The sequence below is a fragment of the Zootoca vivipara genome, chromosome 8, assembly GCF_963506605.1.
Source record: "Zootoca vivipara chromosome 8, rZooViv1.1, whole genome shotgun sequence".
NCBI classification, from domain to species: domain Eukaryota; kingdom Metazoa; phylum Chordata; class Lepidosauria; order Squamata; family Lacertidae; genus Zootoca; species Zootoca vivipara.
Window position 1 is genome coordinate 6,587,571 of NC_083283.1, and position 17,985 is coordinate 6,605,555.

The 17,985-nt window shown below is 48.7% G+C and overlaps 1 protein-coding gene across 1 annotated transcript in view; it reads left to right on the forward strand.

Moving 5' to 3' along the window:
* Positions 1 to 17,349, forward strand: part of KCNK9 (potassium two pore domain channel subfamily K member 9) — a 93,054-nt gene extending 75,705 nt beyond the window's left edge. Inside the window, exon 2 of the mRNA XM_035125970.2 lies at positions 13,329 to 17,349. Within this exon, the coding sequence (XP_034981861.1) occupies positions 13,329 to 14,167 (839 nt within the window). The 3' untranslated portion in view covers positions 14,168 to 17,349. The remainder of the gene's footprint in view (positions 1 to 13,328) is intronic.
* The last annotated feature ends 636 nt before the right edge of the window (positions 17,350 to 17,985 follow it).

The window sequence follows — 17,985 nt, forward strand, 5'->3', positions numbered from 1 at the left end:
GGAGTTGTAGGCCAAAACATCTGGAGGACCGCAGTTTGGGGATGCCTGACCTAGACCATGGAGCAGCTGTCACACAAACCACCCTATGCAGAAATATTGCTGGCACAGCAGAATGGGCTGCACGGGTAGCTAAGTGGAAGAACATCTGTTTTTAATACAGCAGGTCCCAGGCTGAATCCCTGGAATCTCCAGATACCGCTTGTAAAGACTCTGCCTAAAACCTTTTGAGAGTTGCTCCCAGCCAGTCTCAGCTGCTCTGCACTAGATGGACCAATGGTCTCACAGCTTTAAGGCAGCTTCCTATCTTTTTTTATGGATGCAAGTGCTGGACTAGGAGGCTTCTGCCTGAGGCGGGAGATAATGACTCTCTGACAGTGTTGGAAGAGGGTTGTGAATACCAAGAGTGGAGAAACTCCGCAATGATGTAGGGGGGTGTATAGCGAAGGGTAATGGGATGCAATTGAGCAAAGAAATTCAACGTAGGCTGTATGTAAGGAAAACTTCCTAATGGCAGGCTCTGCGAAGCTCTTTATAGATTTCCCCAGGGATTGCCAAGAGGAACCCGCCACTCCAGGCATTTCAGTTCATATAAAACATCAGACTTTCAAACTGTGCTCCAGGGAATCTTGGGGATCCTTGAGGGCTCCTCAGGGGCTTCTCAAGGTGAACATCAGCAATGGGCAGAATCTTTGTCCACCATGATTGATATTTGCCTGCCATGCCAACAGTACACGAGATTCAGGATGTCTAGGGATAGGCAAATCTATCCAATCAGTTTCTCTCCATTTCTCATTTTCCCAATCTTAAGTTCTCCACATTTCTACATCCATTTCTGAATTAAAGGTCCAAATGAAAATGTACCAGTATTTTAGGATAGCAGAAACATTATTGTATGCAACATTGCAACCTTGACTACTATACAGGTTTGCAAGCAATTTCTCCCAATACAGTGCATTTTTAAAAATCATTTTCACTAATGCATTGATGCATGCTTTCCCCTCATTCAAAGCCTGCAAATTACTTGGTTGGAGAACGGCACTGCAAAGTTCAAATCCTTACATGGCCCAAACAGCACAAATGGTGCATGAGAGAAGTGTCAGAGGCCTTGGGGAACTTAAAGGATTGCAGATGCACAAAGCAGTTTTAGGAAAAAACACAAAGGCCCTCTGAACCAGCCAAAAAACCCATCCCACTGAGAACTGGGCATGCTCTGTGGCGAGGAAAGGCAAAATGGAATGGAAAAAAAGCATGGATTGCAGGCTGGAAACCTGAACAGGAACACTCCACACTGCAACATTTTGTTGCTGGTCTCATTTGTGTGAACTGAATGTGCACTCTAAATGGTGGCCCCAAATACTTTGCAATACGTAGGGGAATTTTGTGGCTCCAAAGACGTTTCTTAGTAAAATACTCGATGTGAAAGCTGGATTAGAAAAATCCGTCTTGTCATAGAATCATAGAGTTGGAAGAGACCACAAGGGCCATCCAGTCCAACCCCCTGCCAAGCAGGAAACACCACCAAAGCATTCTAGATATATGCCTGTCAAGCCTCCACTTAAAGACCTCCAAAGAATGAGACTCCACCACACTCCTTGGTAGCAAATTCCACTGCCGAACAGCTCTTACTGTCAGGAAGTTCTTCCTAATGTTTAGGTGGAATCTTCTTTCTTGAAGTTTGAATCCATTGCTCCGTGTCCGCTTCTCTGGAGCAGCAGAAAACAATCTTTCTCCCTCCTCTTGTTGTCTTGAGAGACAACAGAGGAGAGTGCCTTTGGGGCTGAAGTCAAAACAGTTGGAAGGTTTTTACTTCACCCCCCAAAGCTGTGGCTGTAGAGATATAGGGGAGACATGTTTTGTTGCAGCTGGGGCTACCTGTATATGGTAAAACTGCGAGGATGTCATCACGCTGCACTTTGTGTGGCCGCCAGCAGGCAGCCACATGAACTGCAGCACTGTGGTGGAACAGCAGGCAGGCAGCCCAGACAGGCAAGCAAGCAGGTGAGTGTGCAGGGCACAGCCCAGGCAAGCCACAAAGGAACAAGCACGATGTGGTCAGGGTAGCTCCCCAGGAATGGTCCTGCTGTGCTGCCACTGCCTACCTCACACTGCCACCACTGTTTTGGCCTTGACAGCATCAGAAGGCAAGGAGGGAAGCCACAGCAGAACAGGATGGTTGCTGGGGTGCTGCCCCAGCCTGTCCTGCCTGCTCCTTTTCAAGTTTCCTGGGCTCAGGTTTGGGTGATCTGTAGGTGGAGGGATGTGTGGACATTTGGGGCAACCTATAAGAGGAAGGGGTTTCTGTAAGCTGCAAGGGGAGGGCTTGGCAAGTGAAGTGAGCAGTGTGTGTGTGTGTGTGTATTTGTGTGTGTAATCATAGTAGGCATGATTGGTTTAAACTTTGTTGTTTAGTCGTTTAGTTGTGTCCGACTCTTCGTGACCACATGGACCATAGCACACCAGGCACTCCTGTCTTCCACTGCCTCCCGCAGTTTGGTCAAACTCATGTTCGTAGCTTCGAGAACACTGTCCAACCATCTCGTCCTCTGTTGTCCCCTTCTCCTAGTGCCCTCCATCTTTCCCAACATCAGGGTCTTTTCCAGTGAGTCTTCTCTTCTCATGAGGTGGCCAAAGTATTGGAGCCTCAGCTTCACGATTTGTCCTTCCAGTGAGCACTCAGGGCTGAATTCCTTCAGAATGGATAGGTTTGATCTTCTTGCAGTCCGTGGGACTCTCAAGAGTCTCCTCCAGCACCATAATTCAAAAGCATCAAATCTTCGGCATCAATTCTTCGGTTTAAACTAGAGAAGAGTTATTTCCTTTGGTCATCTCTGCTTGCCAGTTTGCCTTTTCAGGCTGCAGTCTTGTTCAAGGCATTATATGTCTTGTGATATAATGCTCTGGACAGTTTCTGAGGAGGGTTGGCAGAGGCAAATGGGGACAGAGGGGTGCCGCGAGGACACACAGATTCCATCCCCTCAGCATGTGTAATAAGACATAAGGCTGGATGTGATGTGATAACTGTGTAGCAGAGCCTGCCAAGTTTTGAACCCTTTCCCCTCTAAAACATAAGCCCAGATTCAGCAAATTCAGCAGGGAGGGTGCAGCCAGGCAGACAAGTTCACCAGATGACTGAAAGCTGGCTGAAACTCTTCAGACTGCAGGTGGTGCTGGTGGAGGTATGAGATCTGATGCACATTTGAACGTGCATTATTTCCTGTGCTTGCTCCCCGATGGTCTTGCATGTGCAGTATATATTGGCGAGCATTCAGGTATTTAATCTCCCTCCCATTGCAGTCTGATGTGGAATCAGCTGCAGATTTATCCTTTTGAGATCTCTTTATTTCCTTCAGTTCAAGCGGCAAGCATCTGCTTTGAGTGCAGAAGGTCCCAGGTTCAATCCCCAGCAGTTGGGATTCCTGCATTGCAGGGGGTTGGACTAGATGACTCTTGGGGGATCCTTCCAGCTCTACAATTCTGTGATTTCCAAGCAGGACTGGAAATGTGTCCTGTCTGAAACCCTGCCAGTCAGTGTAGATGATACTGATCTAGATAGAATAACTCAATATAAAGCAGACACTTATCTTCTTCCTAAGCACACTTCTTTGACATGGGCTGCAATCCTGCACAAACAATGGGGGGTGAGACTCATTTAACTCAATAGGACTGACTTCTGAGTAGATATGCCCCAAACCGCACTGTTGTGGCCCAGTCCTATGCATGTTAATTTGGAAAGCCAACTGCACTCAGTGCAGCTTACTCTCAGGGAGCAGCACAAAAGATTGCTGTTCTAATTCTTCTCCACTATTTTCTCAATCGTAGCATTTGTATTAAAGCTTTTTTTGGAATGACCTGGGATGGCCACAGCTCTCTCAATATCTGGAGTGGAGTGCAGATGCATGTCCTGGATTGAGAATTGGGACCTTATGATGTCAGGGTGAATCATACTATGGAAAGAAATTCATGTCCCTTATACCTCTCCACAGGGACAGGAATTTGCTGACTCTGTGCTCTGTGGCCATCTCCTCTCTCTCTCTCTCTCTCTCTCTCTCTCTCTCTGGTGACCCTTTCAACTCTGCCTCTTCACTGCCATCTGCTTGATTTGCTGACAGGCATTTAGCTAAGTCGACTTGATTTACTTGGAGACAAACCTGTGCCGGGGGTAACTTTTCAAGCTGAAGTAGCCATCCTTCTTCTGAGTCATGCTGTGCTGTGCTGCAGCCTGGCCTTCCACCCTTCAGAATCAAAAAAAGGGAAGACAGGCGCCTGACCTGATAGAGCTGATGAGAGAAGAAGAGGCCTGTGGCTTGTGCTGTTAATCTCTGGGAGGCGATTGTAGTCTCAGCTAGGGCAGGAGCAAGATTCCTTTTACACTTATTTTAAACTTTATTCACATCTGCTGGTGTGGTCCAGTGCATAGCAATAAGGCTAGAGGCAGCCAGGCAACGTTTTTGCTGCAGGAAATCTATCTACTCTTTTTGGCTTTCAGCTGTTCCTTTTGCGGTTGCATATGCTCAAAATTAGCTTATTTATTGTTACATTCACAGGTATCATATATTTCTGTGGATGCATATTGTTGCATGCCACCCCAATCTCTGAGTGGTATGAGATTCCAGGGCTTCATGTTTCCTTTTGCAAATGAGGCACAGCAGAGACTATGGTCTCTTTACGATATATTGTTTATGTGCACATATATACAACCTGAGTCTGTGATGGAGGGGTTCACAGCATTAACACCCCAAAAGGACCTTGTTTCTCCCATAGGTGCAGCCTTGGATTCAAGCAGAAATCAATTAATCATACTCTGAGCTTCTTCCTAGCTTGCTGCCTTTACCAACCTGCAACCTTCCCCCCCTCTAGGTCACATCACAGCCAACTCTAAATATCTGCCTCAAACTCTGGCTTTGTCTTCTACCTAACTACAAATTGAGGAGAGGTGCCACCCATTTGCCAACTGGCACAGAGCCCCCTCTCCTTAGCTTTCTTAGGAGAAAGAAACCTTTCATTTCTTTTCTTAATGGCTCACCTCTCATGAGGAAGCTTACCTGGTTTATATTTTAACACTCCAATCCTTGATTAATTTCTAACACTTACTAGGTCCAGGAATTTAGGGGAGTCTGGCACCCCCAAACTCATAACAATGTTTTGGTCATAGTAATACTGTACCATGGAGTTTGTAGTCTTGAGGCTCCACTAACTATTGTGGCAGTCAAGAAAGTCCCCACTTAATGAGTGGCAAATGCCGTGAGGATTTTACCAAGTTGTCTACAATGTTGCATAACAGATTTGAGCTTTTTTTTTGGATGCTGTTGGTGCAGTTCTGGAACACTCCTCCAGATAGATATTGTGGGGCCCTTCTTTCAAAATTTGCCTCGCACTTTTTCAGTGTTCATTTTGTTGATTGACTTTTGTTGTTTTTACTGATGTTAACTGTACACTGCTTTGTGTGCAGATGCGTAGAAAAGTGGTCTGTAAACAATATGAAATAAACATAAATGATGGTAGCTATTCAGCAGTAACAGATCCCCTATTTGCAAAGTCAGTTTTAGACTTTAAATGACAACCTTTGTTATTTCCACTCATGGAAAGAGTAGTTAATGGGGAGTGGAGAGGAGCGGAGTCATTTTCTGGGAGTGTATATAATACGCCCAACTCTAATTTAGAGAACTGGATGCACTGTTTGCAGTATTTACTAATGGGTTTACTTAGGCCTAATCTGTCAATTTTGGTTTTGTGAGGGACAGGGGATATCGCGAAGTCCCTCCCCTCCTGAGTTCAAGCCCGTCCCCGAGCAAAGGGGAAAGCAGGGAGAGTTCCGATTCCAGTGGGGAAGCAGGAAGTCGTGTCCGAGGCTCAGGCAAGGTAGAGGAGCCAGGGTCCCAGGTGGGACAGGAAGGGGCAAGCAAGGGGGGAAGACCCATCCCTCCAACTCCAGAATTACGCAGGAAGAGGAGGGGCAAGAGGATGGGTCTGCCAAAGCTTTTGTGTTGGAGAAAGACGCGCCAAAAGCCATTAGGAGGTTCTGAAACCGACTGACAACATCGCTCCGTGTAAATAGCAATGACTTGAGCACTGTAAATACGCAGCACCAATAAAAGAATAAAATGCAGAGCTGCGTAGCGTCGTTACTCTGAAGTAGTCCACTCCGGCCACTGTGACAGCAACCTCCTAATCATTTTTGGGCTACTTCGGAGTTGCCGGGATGAGCGTGTCCGAGGCGGAGAAGTGGCGGCAGATCGCTGAGCAAGCCCAGCTAGAACTGCAACAGCTGTCGCTGCAGGCGCAGGGAGAATTGAAGGCAGCTAAAGAGGAGACTAAGAAGGTCCAGGACGACCGGCTACAACTTGCGGAACAGGTGAGAGAGCTCCAGGAAAAAGAGCAGCATTTAAGGGCGGTGGCGGTAGACCTCCAAAACAAGCTGGATGCAGAGAAAAACAAGGCGGGAGGGGCTCCCCAAGTCCAAGTGCTGCCAGGAAGGAGAGCAGGGACCCTTGTAAGCAAGTTCAATGGAGACCCGAAGGAGTTTCAGGGCTTTGAGACTGAGATCGTGTATGCTCTTGAGCTGCACCAGAATGAGTTCCCCGATGATGAGCACAGAGTAGCGTTTATTGTGGAACATCTCACCGGAGCAGCCAGGGAGTGGCTAAGACCATTAATCGCAACCAAGAATCCTTGCATGAAAAATGTCCAACAATTTCTAGAAGGTTTGAGGACGATGTATTCGTCCGATAGTCATTTGGACCAGACTAAGGAGGAACTGCATAATTTACGCCAAGGAAATATGACAGTTCGCGCATATTGGGCGAAATTCACCATGCTGGTGCACAGACTGGGGTGGGTTTTGGATTCGCCTCCCATGCAAGCTGCGTTTTACTTGGGTTTGAGCGAGGAGGTGAAGGATGAACTCTCGAGAGGTCCAAAGCCCAGTACTATGGATCAGCTGAGCAAAGCAGCTCTGGCGGTGGGGGTGAGGCAGGAATCCCGGTGGAACGACAAGCAAGCGACGCGCGCAAAGCGGGCTTGGTTCCCACGGTCGCAGGAGAAGCCACTCCCTCAACAACCCTTTCAGGCCACGCCTGGAGCCAGCCAGGACCAGGAGCCCATGCAGATTGATAGCGCGCGCGCGCGGGCTTTTCAAACCCCAGCGGCGCCAAGACGCAAGGAGGGAAGGGGCGGGAATTGCTTTCTCTGCAACTCACCCCAGCATCTCGTCAGAGACTGCCCACATCGCAGGGAGTGGCAAGGAAAGGCGGGAACGGTGGTGCCCTCCCCCACTGACGCAGCACCACAGCAGGGAAACGGGAAAGCCTGGCTGCAGGAGACAAGGGGCAGCAGCCAGGCACAGTCAGCAGACAACAGCCCCAGCCCGCCCACCCGCACAGAGAGGTGCAGAGCCAGCCCACCCCTCCCAGAGCAGGAGTGGTTCTAGAAGTGACGCTAACGCTCCCAAATGGCTATCCCCTGACGGTCCTCGCCTTAATTGACAGTGGGGCGTCCGCCAACTTCTTCTCGAGAAGCTTTGCAGAAGAGCACCAAATCCAGCTTTTGCAGTTGGATTTTCCTCTGCACGTAGCAACCATTGACGGCAGGGAGCTGCTGGGAGGGGCCATCACACATCAAACCCCCCCCATGAGAATGACGGTGGGAAGGCACTCAGAGACACTGGCGTTCAACGTCACCACCATCTCAGACCCCCCCATCGTCTTGGGCATGAGCTGGCTGGCGCGCCACGACCCCTCCATCAGTTGGCACCAGAGGTGCATCACGTTTGGGTCAGACTTTTGTCTGGAACATTGCATGCAGCACCAACCAGGGGAGGGGCCTCCGATAGCCACGGTGGCCACCATGCATATCAAAGGGGGTGAGGCAATACCCAAGCAGTACTGGGACCTGCAGGAGGTCTTCAGCGAAGCGGAGTCCGACCACCTACCCCCGCACAGGCCTTTTGACTGCCAGATCAACCTGGTGCCAGGGGCGACGATACCCCCAGCCAAGCTGTACGCCATGTCAGACCAGGAGCTGGAGGATCTGCGCGCTTTCATCGACAAGAACCTCAAGCGGGGGTTCATAAGGGAAAGCAAGGCAGCAGGGGGCAGCCCGGTCTTCTGGGTGGACAAGAAAGACACGCAACAGCGCCGTCTTGTGGTGGACTTTAGACGGCTGAATTCGGTGACAGAGCCCGTGGCTTTCCCCATGCCCAGAGTGGATGATCTCCTGACAGCGGCACGCAGGGGCAAGATTTTCACCAAGCTGGACCTAAGGGGGGCGTACAACTTGATCAGGATCCGGGAAGGAGATGAATGGAAAACCACGATGTTCACGCCTCTGGGCTCTTTTGAATATCTGGTGATGCCCTTCGGTTTGCAAGGGGGCTCAGCATGCTTCCAGGCCTTCATGCACCACGTCCTGGGGTCCCTCCTCTTCAGGAAATGCTTGGTCTTCCTAGATGACATCCTTATCTACTCGAATGACCCAGTGCAGCATGTGAAAGATGTCAGAGAGGTGTTGCAACGCCTGAAGGAGAACCACCTGTATGTGAAGCTGGAGAAGTGCAAGTTTCACACCAAAGAGGTGGACTTCCTGGGCTACAAGCTGTCAGACAAGGGGCTGGCGATGGACAAGGACAAGGTGCAGGCCATCCTGGACTGGCACAGCCCCAGGACGCGCAAAGATGCCCAACGCCTACTAGGCTTCGCTAACTTCTACAGGAAGTTCATCAAGAACTTCTCTCGCGTTACGGCTCCCATCACGGACTGCCTGAGAGGCAAGCAGAAGTTCAAGTGGACACCAGAGGCGCAAGCAGCGTTCGAAAGCCTCAAGAGAGTGTTCGCCTCAGACCAAAACCTGTTCCATGTGGTGCAGGACGCGCCCCTACGCATTGAGACAGATGCTTCTGAAAAAGCTGTGGGCGCAATTTTGTTGCAACTGGACGCCAACAGGGAGTGGAGACCCTGTGCCTTCTTCTCCAGGAAGCTGACGCAGCCTGAACGCAACTACACAGTGTTTGATAGGGAACTTCTTGCGATCTACGCTGCGTTCCAGCACTGGCGACACTTCCTGGTGGGCGCAAAGCACCCCATCCAGGTGTGCACAGACCACAAGAACCTGGAGTTCTGGAGAACTGCCAGGGTGCTCAACCAGCGGCAGATACGGTGGGCAGAGTTCTTCTCGAACTTCAACTTCTCCATCCACTACATCCCGGGGGAGCAGAATGTCAGGGCGGATGCCCTCTCCCGCAAGCCAGAGTACATGGAGGAGGAGGCGCCACCAGCCCCAAGGCACATTTTCCCCCCGTCGGCATGGTCCTGCGGAGCAGCTGTGGTGAGCGAGGCAGAACTCACAGCACTGACGGCAGCGGATGAATTTGCCAACCGCATCTTCAGAGAACTGAGAGGGGGGAGGGAGCAGGCAAAAGACTTTGCAGAACGCAGAGGGCTGCTTTTCTACAAGGGTGCGCTGTACCTACCCACCACCCAGCTTCGACGTACGGTCCTCAAGCAGATGCACGACAACCCTACAGCGGGGCATTTTGGAAGGGACAAAACCGCTCACCTAGTCATGAGACACTTCTGGTGGCCAGGGGTGCGGGAAGATGTTCGAGACTATGTAAGGGGCTGTACCACCTGCCAGCGGGCGAAGGTGGTCAGAGCAGCGCCACCAGGGTTGCTGGAGCCCTTAGCCACACCACACAGGCCGTGGGAAGTGGTGTCCATGGACTTCATCACAGATCTGCCTTCGTCCAGGGGTAAGACTGCAGTGTTGGTGGTGGTGGACCTTATGTCCAAAATGTGTCACTTTATACCGTGTGCCAGGGCAGTCTCGGCAGAAGAGACAGCCAAACTGTTTGTTGATCACATTTTCAGACTGCATGGATTACCTTTAAGGGTTATTTCGGATCGTGGCCGCCAATTTGTTTCCAGGTTCTGGCGGCGGCTCATGAACCTCCTGCAGGTGGAGGTCAGCTTGTCGACGGCTAGACACCCGCAGACCAACGGACAAGCGGAGAGGGTCAACGCCATTCTGCAGCAGTACCTGAGATGCTACGTCAGCCAGCGGCAAACGGACTGGGTGGATCGCTTGCCACTAGCAGAATTTGCCTACAACAATGCAGTGCACGTCTCCACAGGGGTGTCGCCCTTTAAGGCCAATTACGGGCGCGACCTCAGATCTTTCCCAGAGAGGGAGAGGGAGGAGGAGGAGGAGGAGGGCCCACAGGCTGAGGATTGGGCAGAGGAACTGGAGACGGTGCACCAGCAGCTCAGAGAACACTTGGAGAGGGCCAAGGAAGCGTACAAAAAGGGGGCAGATCGCCACAGGCGACAAGGGGAGGTCATCAGGGTGGGGGACAAGGTGTGGTTGTCCTCGGAGGGCCTTCCCACCAGAGGGAGGTGCAAAAAGCTGGCACCCAAAAGGCTGGGCCCCTTCACGGTCACGCAACAGGTAAACCCGGTGGCATACAGGCTGGCACTGCCAGAGGACATGAGGGTGCATCCAGTGTTTCATAGATCGCTGCTGTCGCCGTACAGGGAAAGCAGCAGGCTCCGAGACAGCGAACAAACCCCCGAGGGAGGGGGGGAGAGGGAAGGCAGGGAGCAACTCAATGAGGCCACGGCCATCCTGGATTCAAGGTGGGGGGTGGGGGGACTGGAGTACCTCATGGCATGGGAGGATGCTCCACCGTCCCAGAATGAATGGGTCCCAGCCACTCAGATACAGGAGGAATTCTTGGTGGAAGAATTTCACGCCCTCTTTCCCCACAGACCCAAGCCCTGGCACATGGAAAGGGAGGGGGAGGAGGAGGAGGCACGGGAGAGCAGCTCACCATGGCGCTGGGAAGCGGAGTTTGAGGAACCAGAGGATGAGGTATGGGTGTCACCGAGATCCACCCAGTCAGAGGAAGGAGCAGATTGGCAGAACGTTTTTACCCCCACCAGCTCTGACGCCACGGACTTTTTGGGATTCCCGTCCGCCCAGGCGGAAGGGGGGGGCTCGCAGGACTGGGGGGAGGTATTCACACCAACGGGCTCGGAGAGCACTGAGTTCTTAGGCTTCCAGTCGTCACCGACACATGGGGGGGGCCTGGGGAGGGGTGAAGGAGAGCTTGGGAGGGGGGTGGATGTGAGGGACAGGGGATATCGCGAAGTCCCTCCCCTCCTGAGTTCAAGCCCGTCCCCGAGCAAAGGGGAAAGCAGGGAGAGTTCCGATTCCAGTGGGGAAGCAGGAAGTCGTGTCCGAGGCTCAGGCAAGGTAGAGGAGCCAGGGTCCCAGGTGGGACAGGAAGGGGCAAGCAAGGGGGGAAGACCCATCCCTCCAACTCCAGAATTACGCAGGAAGAGGAGGGGCAAGAGGATGGGTCTGCCAAAGCTTTTGTGTTGGAGAAAGACGCGCCAAAAGCCATTAGGAGGTTCTGAAACCGACTGACAACATCGCTCCGTGTAAATAGCAATGACTTGAGCACTGTAAATACGCAGCACCAATAAAAGAATAAAATGCAGAGCTGCGTAGCGTCGTTACTCTGAAGTAGTCCACTCCGGCCACTGTGACAGGTTTCTTCCAGTTTCTCATTTCACCAGCCTTACTTTTATCTTTCCACCTTTCTACATCACTGTGTGAATTCTTTTTAAGTCGTGAAAATTCACCAGCATTTTAGTGTGAATTTTCTCCAATGTACATTTTTTTAAAAAATGCAGCTTTGCCTAATACAATAATTGTTGCAAACCATTTGCCCGAATACAATGCATAAACTGCAAATCAATGCAGAAATGAGATTAACTGAACACTGGGAAAAGGAGAAACAGAAAGAAACCCAAGCTGACATGTTCATTCCTACCTCCGACCATGACAGTATTAGCTTCAACTGAAAGGGCTTGTCTGCTACCATGACTGAAGATGATGGGGCAACGTGAGTCAAGAGCAGATTAGACCCGTCAGACACACAGTCTACATACAATGGCCTTTAAGTGTCTAGTACAACTGAGCTAAGGAAAATTCAGCATGCTGAAAGGATTACTGGAGTTATTCCTAAGATCTACGTCATTCTTTGCCACCATTTCCCTAGAGGAAATGCAGTTTCTGTGTTACCTCAGTGATGACCATTCCCTCCCGCTCCTAATACGTCTGTTTTAAGTTTCAGATGCAATTATTCCTCTGTTGTTATCGGCCATCTCAGGCTGCAGCCAGCATAAGAAATGTCTGAGTCATGAGGGTTTGGCATAGTTCACCCCCCCCTCCATCCCCAGCATTATGCTGTTGTCAAAAGGAGAGATTGCCCCATGAAGGAAGGTGAATTTCCATTACCAGGGAATGATGATTAAGAATGCTTGTGACGCTTCTTCTATTCCGGTTTTGAATAGCAGTGTGGGTCCCATATTGCCTGAAAAAGTGGATTCAAAGGGAAGCTAAATCAGCAGCACACAATTTGCATTCAGATCCTGCAAATGGGGGAGGAGGAGATCTTGGCATGTATTTACTGCTGCAGCTGCTGTCGCTACCACTAGTTAACAGATCACTTTCCCCTACTATTGCTGTGATATAGCAATATCATATTGCTATGATACAGCAATATCAGGCAGGTGGTTCTTGCCTGTTTGAAGGAGGCAGTGATGAGACCACTTCTTAAGAAACCACCCATAGATTCTGAGAACCTAAGTAATTACTGGTCAGCTGCCAACCTCCTTTTGGGGGGTAAGGTACTTGAGTGGGTAGCCGTTGACCAGATCCAGGTGCTCTTGGAGGAGACTGATCTTCTAGATCCACTTCAATCGGGGTTTCGGCCTGGCTTTGGCACAGAAACGGTCATGGTGATGACCTCTGTCAGAAGAGAGACAGGGGCAATGTGTCGCTGTTAATCCTCCTTGACCTCTCAGTGGCTTTCAAAACCATCAACAATGGTATACTTCCGGAGCAGCTGTCCCAGTTGGGGGTGAGCAGAATTGTTTTGCAGTGGTTCCGGTTCTACTTAGATGGTTGTCTTCAGTGGATGATGCTTGGGGAGTGTTTTTAGGCCCCATGAGGCTTTGAGTGATGACACACAGCTCTATTTCTGCTTTACAGCTCTATTCCAAATGTAGGGCATTTGGAATGGGTACAGAGGAAGATTTAGGGCTGGGCGTTGAGTCTAGTGGAAGGACAGCAGGGCATTGCAACTATGATGTAGTGAATTGAACAGAACAGAAGGCGAGAAGTGGAGTATGTGAGCTGATTTGGGGGCTTGCACAGGGTGCTACTGAAATGCGAAAGACCAAAGTCCATCTGTGATGGGGAGCTCAACCTAGGAGCAGCCACCCCTCCCTCCCTGGTCACTCATCTGTTTTTGTCTTTTGCTTCTCCAGGTTATGGGCATGCTGCCCCAGGAACAAATGCTGGGAAGGCTTTCTGCATGTGCTACGCTGCCTTGGGCATCCCATTGACCCTGGTCATGTTCCAGAGCCTTGGCGAACGCATGAACACCTTTGTCAAGTACCTCTTGCAGCGGATGAAAAGGTGCTGCAGGATGAGGAGCACTGATGTCTCCATGGAGAACATGGTGGCCGTCGGATTCTTTTCATGCATAGGGACCCTCTGCATAGGAGCAGCGGCCTTCTCCCACTGCGAAGAATGGAGCTTTTTCCAGGCCTTCTACTACTGCTTTATAACATTGACTACAATAGGGTTCGGGGACTACGTGGCCCTTCAGACGAAAGGAGCCCTCCAGAGGAAGCCGCTCTACGTGGCCTTTAGCTTTATGTACATCCTAGTAGGGTTGACAGTCATTGGGGCATTCCTCAATCTGGTTGTTCTCAGGTTGTTCATGAACATCGAGGAAGAGAGGCGGGAGGCTGAGGAACGGGCCTCCCAGGCAGGGAACCGCAACAGCATGATCATCCACATCCAAGAAGATTCCCAGCATGGGCGGCCGAGGTACAAGGCCGAGGTGACGGACCTCCAGTCGGATTGCTCCTGCATGTGCTACAGATCCCACGAATACACCAGCCGGGTTGTGTCCCACCAAAACTCCTTCAGCTCCAAATTGAACCTCCAGTACTTTCACTCTATCTCCTACAAGATAGAGGAGATCTCGCCAAGCACATTAAAAAACAGCCTTTTCCCATCCCCTGCAAGCTCCATCTCTCCTGGCTTGAACAGCTTCACAGACAGCCACAGGCTGATGAGACGGCGGAAGTCCATCTGAAGTCCTTTGTCCTCGAGGCTTTTGATCTTTTATTCCTAAGATTGGGGGTTTTTTTTAATTAAAAAAAGGAATTCCTCGTGTAAGTCAGAGCGAGGCTAAGATTAATCACGGAAATCAAGCAAAGGAATAGACACCCTTCCTCTGAGACTCAGCTCTGGAGCAAAGTATGCCTTACATTTACGTCCCTGCCCCTCGGTAGTCTGAAGATTCGAGGTGATGGGAAGTGGGTATCCAAATTCCAAAGTTGCACATATTAGCTGGGAGCTTTCAAAGTGCCCTCGGGCGCTTTTTGACCTAATGAACTCTTTTCCTTCACAAGCAGGTCACTCTGTGTGTGTATGTGTGAGAGAGAGTGAGAGAGCACGAGTGTGCCTGTGTGTGGTGTGTCTGGGTGACGGTATAGGTGCACACGCACAATTCCACTACCAGTGCCATGTGACTAACAAAGTATATATCAAAGCATCAGGTATTGGTTTTGTTTTCTTTCGATTCCTTTGAAGAACTTGTATTCTGGCCTGCGTTTTGGCTTCCAAAACATGGCAGGGGCCGCGGGAACGGGAAAAAGCTGCTATTCTCTTTTGTTTGCTGCGTCAAGCATGCACCATAAACGGTCAATATACCAAGTGTATCATGGTGATTTTTTTAATGCTAGATTTTATTAGATGTTTTGTTTCCAGAAAGGTTCAAGGCAGGAAAGAAGGATTGCTTTTGCTTGCCAGATCAAATCCTTACAAATCCTTACAAAAAAACCTCCCCAATACATATATATTTTTAAAAAAATCTACAGCATGCATTTTGTAGAACTGGTATGCATTAAGACAATACAAAAGGAAAACAAAACCCTTGAAAAGATGGGATTAATACTCTAAAGCAAATAATATGGTTTTAAAATCAGTTTCTTTTCATTATTTGTTGGTTTCTTTTAATTATTTGTTTCTTTTAATTATTTGTTATTGTTCCAACTATATGCCACATCACAGAGGGTTTTTCTTTTCTGAGAGGGGGAATCGTTGGAACTGAAGAGTATCTATTTTATTATTTCTTATTTATACAGTTTTGTATAAAATTAAATTTTAAGTTATCGTGTGCTTATGTGTGAGCCTGAATGTGTGTGTGTGCGCTGCATTAGATGCATGCATAGGAATTATATTTTTGGGAATGCTTGGACAAGGATGGTATACAGAGGTGGGTGTATTCCCCCCCTTCTTACATAAAAAAACAGGGCATTCCTTGTTTTAAATTATTATTATAATAAAATATCATCTCTAAATGCTTTTGATTTGTAAATAATGGAAAGCCTTGGTTGGTCTCAGGAAGGATTCAAGAGAGAGTGTCTCACGCTTTGACCTTCTGGGAACATTTAAACCCTGACAATCTTTTGCTGAGCGAATGAGTTCAGTTGAGGCAACTGTGGGTGTCAATCCTTGCTCTGCTTTGACCCTTTGAATGATTGCACTGGAATTGAGTTGCTTTAGTGACTTGAGAGCAGCTCTTCAAACCATTTTGTTCAAGGAATACAAGATCTAGGAATGGCGAGGCAATTCCAAAACAGTTGAAAACAGCTAGGGTTATCCAGAGAAATGGGCTCATTTAAAATGGAAAAGCTTATCTGAGCGCTAAATACCCACCCCATGACATGAAGAAGCTTGCCTGTTGCTGCCTCTGCAAGAGTCCCTGTTCTGGCTTGGCCTCCTTCCAGCCAATCAGCCTCCTTTTTGTGAGATGGCAATTCTGCTGTATGTCTCCATCGGGTCTGTGAAATGGATCATTCAGTTGCTCCCAATGCAACAGTGCTTTTCATCAGCCCAATGGCCATTTTGTGTTTTGTGCCTGTGTTTGAACCATTATGTAACAATCCAGTTTATCCTATGATATTACATATCAGCACCAGAGTGAGGGAGGTAGGGATTTAGAGTGCTCAGGGCATGGTTAAAATGTTGTTGTTTTTTGACAGAGCAAGCTGCAAAGCAGGGATGAGACATGCCATAATGAAGCAAGGCAAGCAGAAGGCTAATATGATGCTGTGATTTTCTGAGGGTTGCAATGGCCTCAGCAAAAGGCTTTCACGAGGCTTCAGGGTCTGGAGTTTTCTATATTAGTTCATCTTTCTCACTTGGTAAATATAAAGATCTGAAGGCCTAGTATTCATCCCTTCCATTTCTTGTACCCTCTGGCCCAGTGTAAGGGGGAAATGTAAAATTGCAGAGTGAGGGGTGAAGCGAAATAAACAATACACTTATGATGACATGTTTTTGAGAATGGTGAAACTATCTGAATTGTACAATATCAGGGCCGAGGAACGGTTCGCCACAGGGACCTCGACATGTAGCCTGCAGACAGTTAAGAGTGCAATTACGCTTTAAAAAACAGCCTCCATTGGTGTCAGCAGAAGCTGATTTTTAAACCTATTTGCCATGCAGGAGGAAATTTTGGGAAGGGAGACATGGCTGAGGAGGGAAGAGGTAACCTGTGTTCTGTTGTCACTCCCCACCCACACCCCCAAATTACTTCACCACCACACATCTTACAAAACAGCTTGGTGGCTGAGGACCTGTAAGCACACACAAGAGTTGTTGTTATTTTCTAGGCAGGAAAAGTGCTTTATTCTGGTGAACTTACTTCCAAATTAAAAAAACAATTGCTTGCACATTCTCTTTAAATAATAATAAAAAAAAAATTAATTGAGTTTTTAAGTTGGTTATTCATATACATATTCCATTCGTTTTTCAAGCCCTTTGAAACAGCACAACAGTGAAAACAGCAATTAAGATGGAGGGGTTTAGGTCAGGAGATCGGGGATGTGACAACAAGTGCGTTTGCAAGACCCTGCGGAATGCCAATGCAGATAGGACCTCTTGCAGGGTGAGCATTCCACAACACTGGGGCCAGCAGCACTATCAAGTGTTATCTGAGGTGAAAATAGCTTTCTTTCCTGCAGGCTCTGCCCTCTGACACACCAGCTTCTTTTCCGTTGTCGCTTAATGCCAACCAGTATCACCAAAGATGATGCATGAAATGCAATATTGGCCAGAATGAAGTCATTAACTAAAATAATAGTAAACATAATACTGCTATTTAAAGTCTTTTGAATGGAATATATTTTATTATATTTATTTAACAAGATTTATATACAGCTTACGTATTTTTCTTTAAAAAACCCCCCATCTAGCTATTTTATGTTAAACTAGCAGTACCCAGCCACGCGTTGCTGTGGCTCATCCCTGTGATTCCCCCCACCCCACCCCACCCCACCCCACCCCATGACCTATCCCGATCCCGATCCCGTCCTCCCCCTCACTTACTTCCAGGTTTTGGGTGTTCGAAAACTGAAACATTCAATTTCCGAGATGTTCTAGAACTGAGGTACCACTGTATAGTACCACTGTATATGATGTCTTCCACCACTCTTGGAGAAATCAGACTATTTTAAGGGGTGCACACAATTGTGTACTTCAACAGAAGGGGACAGCTGAGCAGGGGGAAGGATGGTGTTGTACCTCATAAGCCCTCATGACCTTCTGCTTGAGGTAACTGCCTCATTATGTCTAAGGGTAGGGTGGGATCTGACTATTCCCCAGAAATCACAAGGCTGCCCTTTCAAGAATGCTGAATCGCACATGATGACCTAGCTAACTATATATTTGGTAGCTGGAAACATGTGAGATGAGACTGGTTAAGCTTAAAAGAAAGATCAATGAAAGGAACAAGAGATTTTTAAAAAGGAAACATTCCCCAACTATTAAAAGCATGGAGGCCAGCGGAAGAATTATGAAGGCAATAGACCAGATCTGAGGTTTATGGCATAATTTTACTTTGTG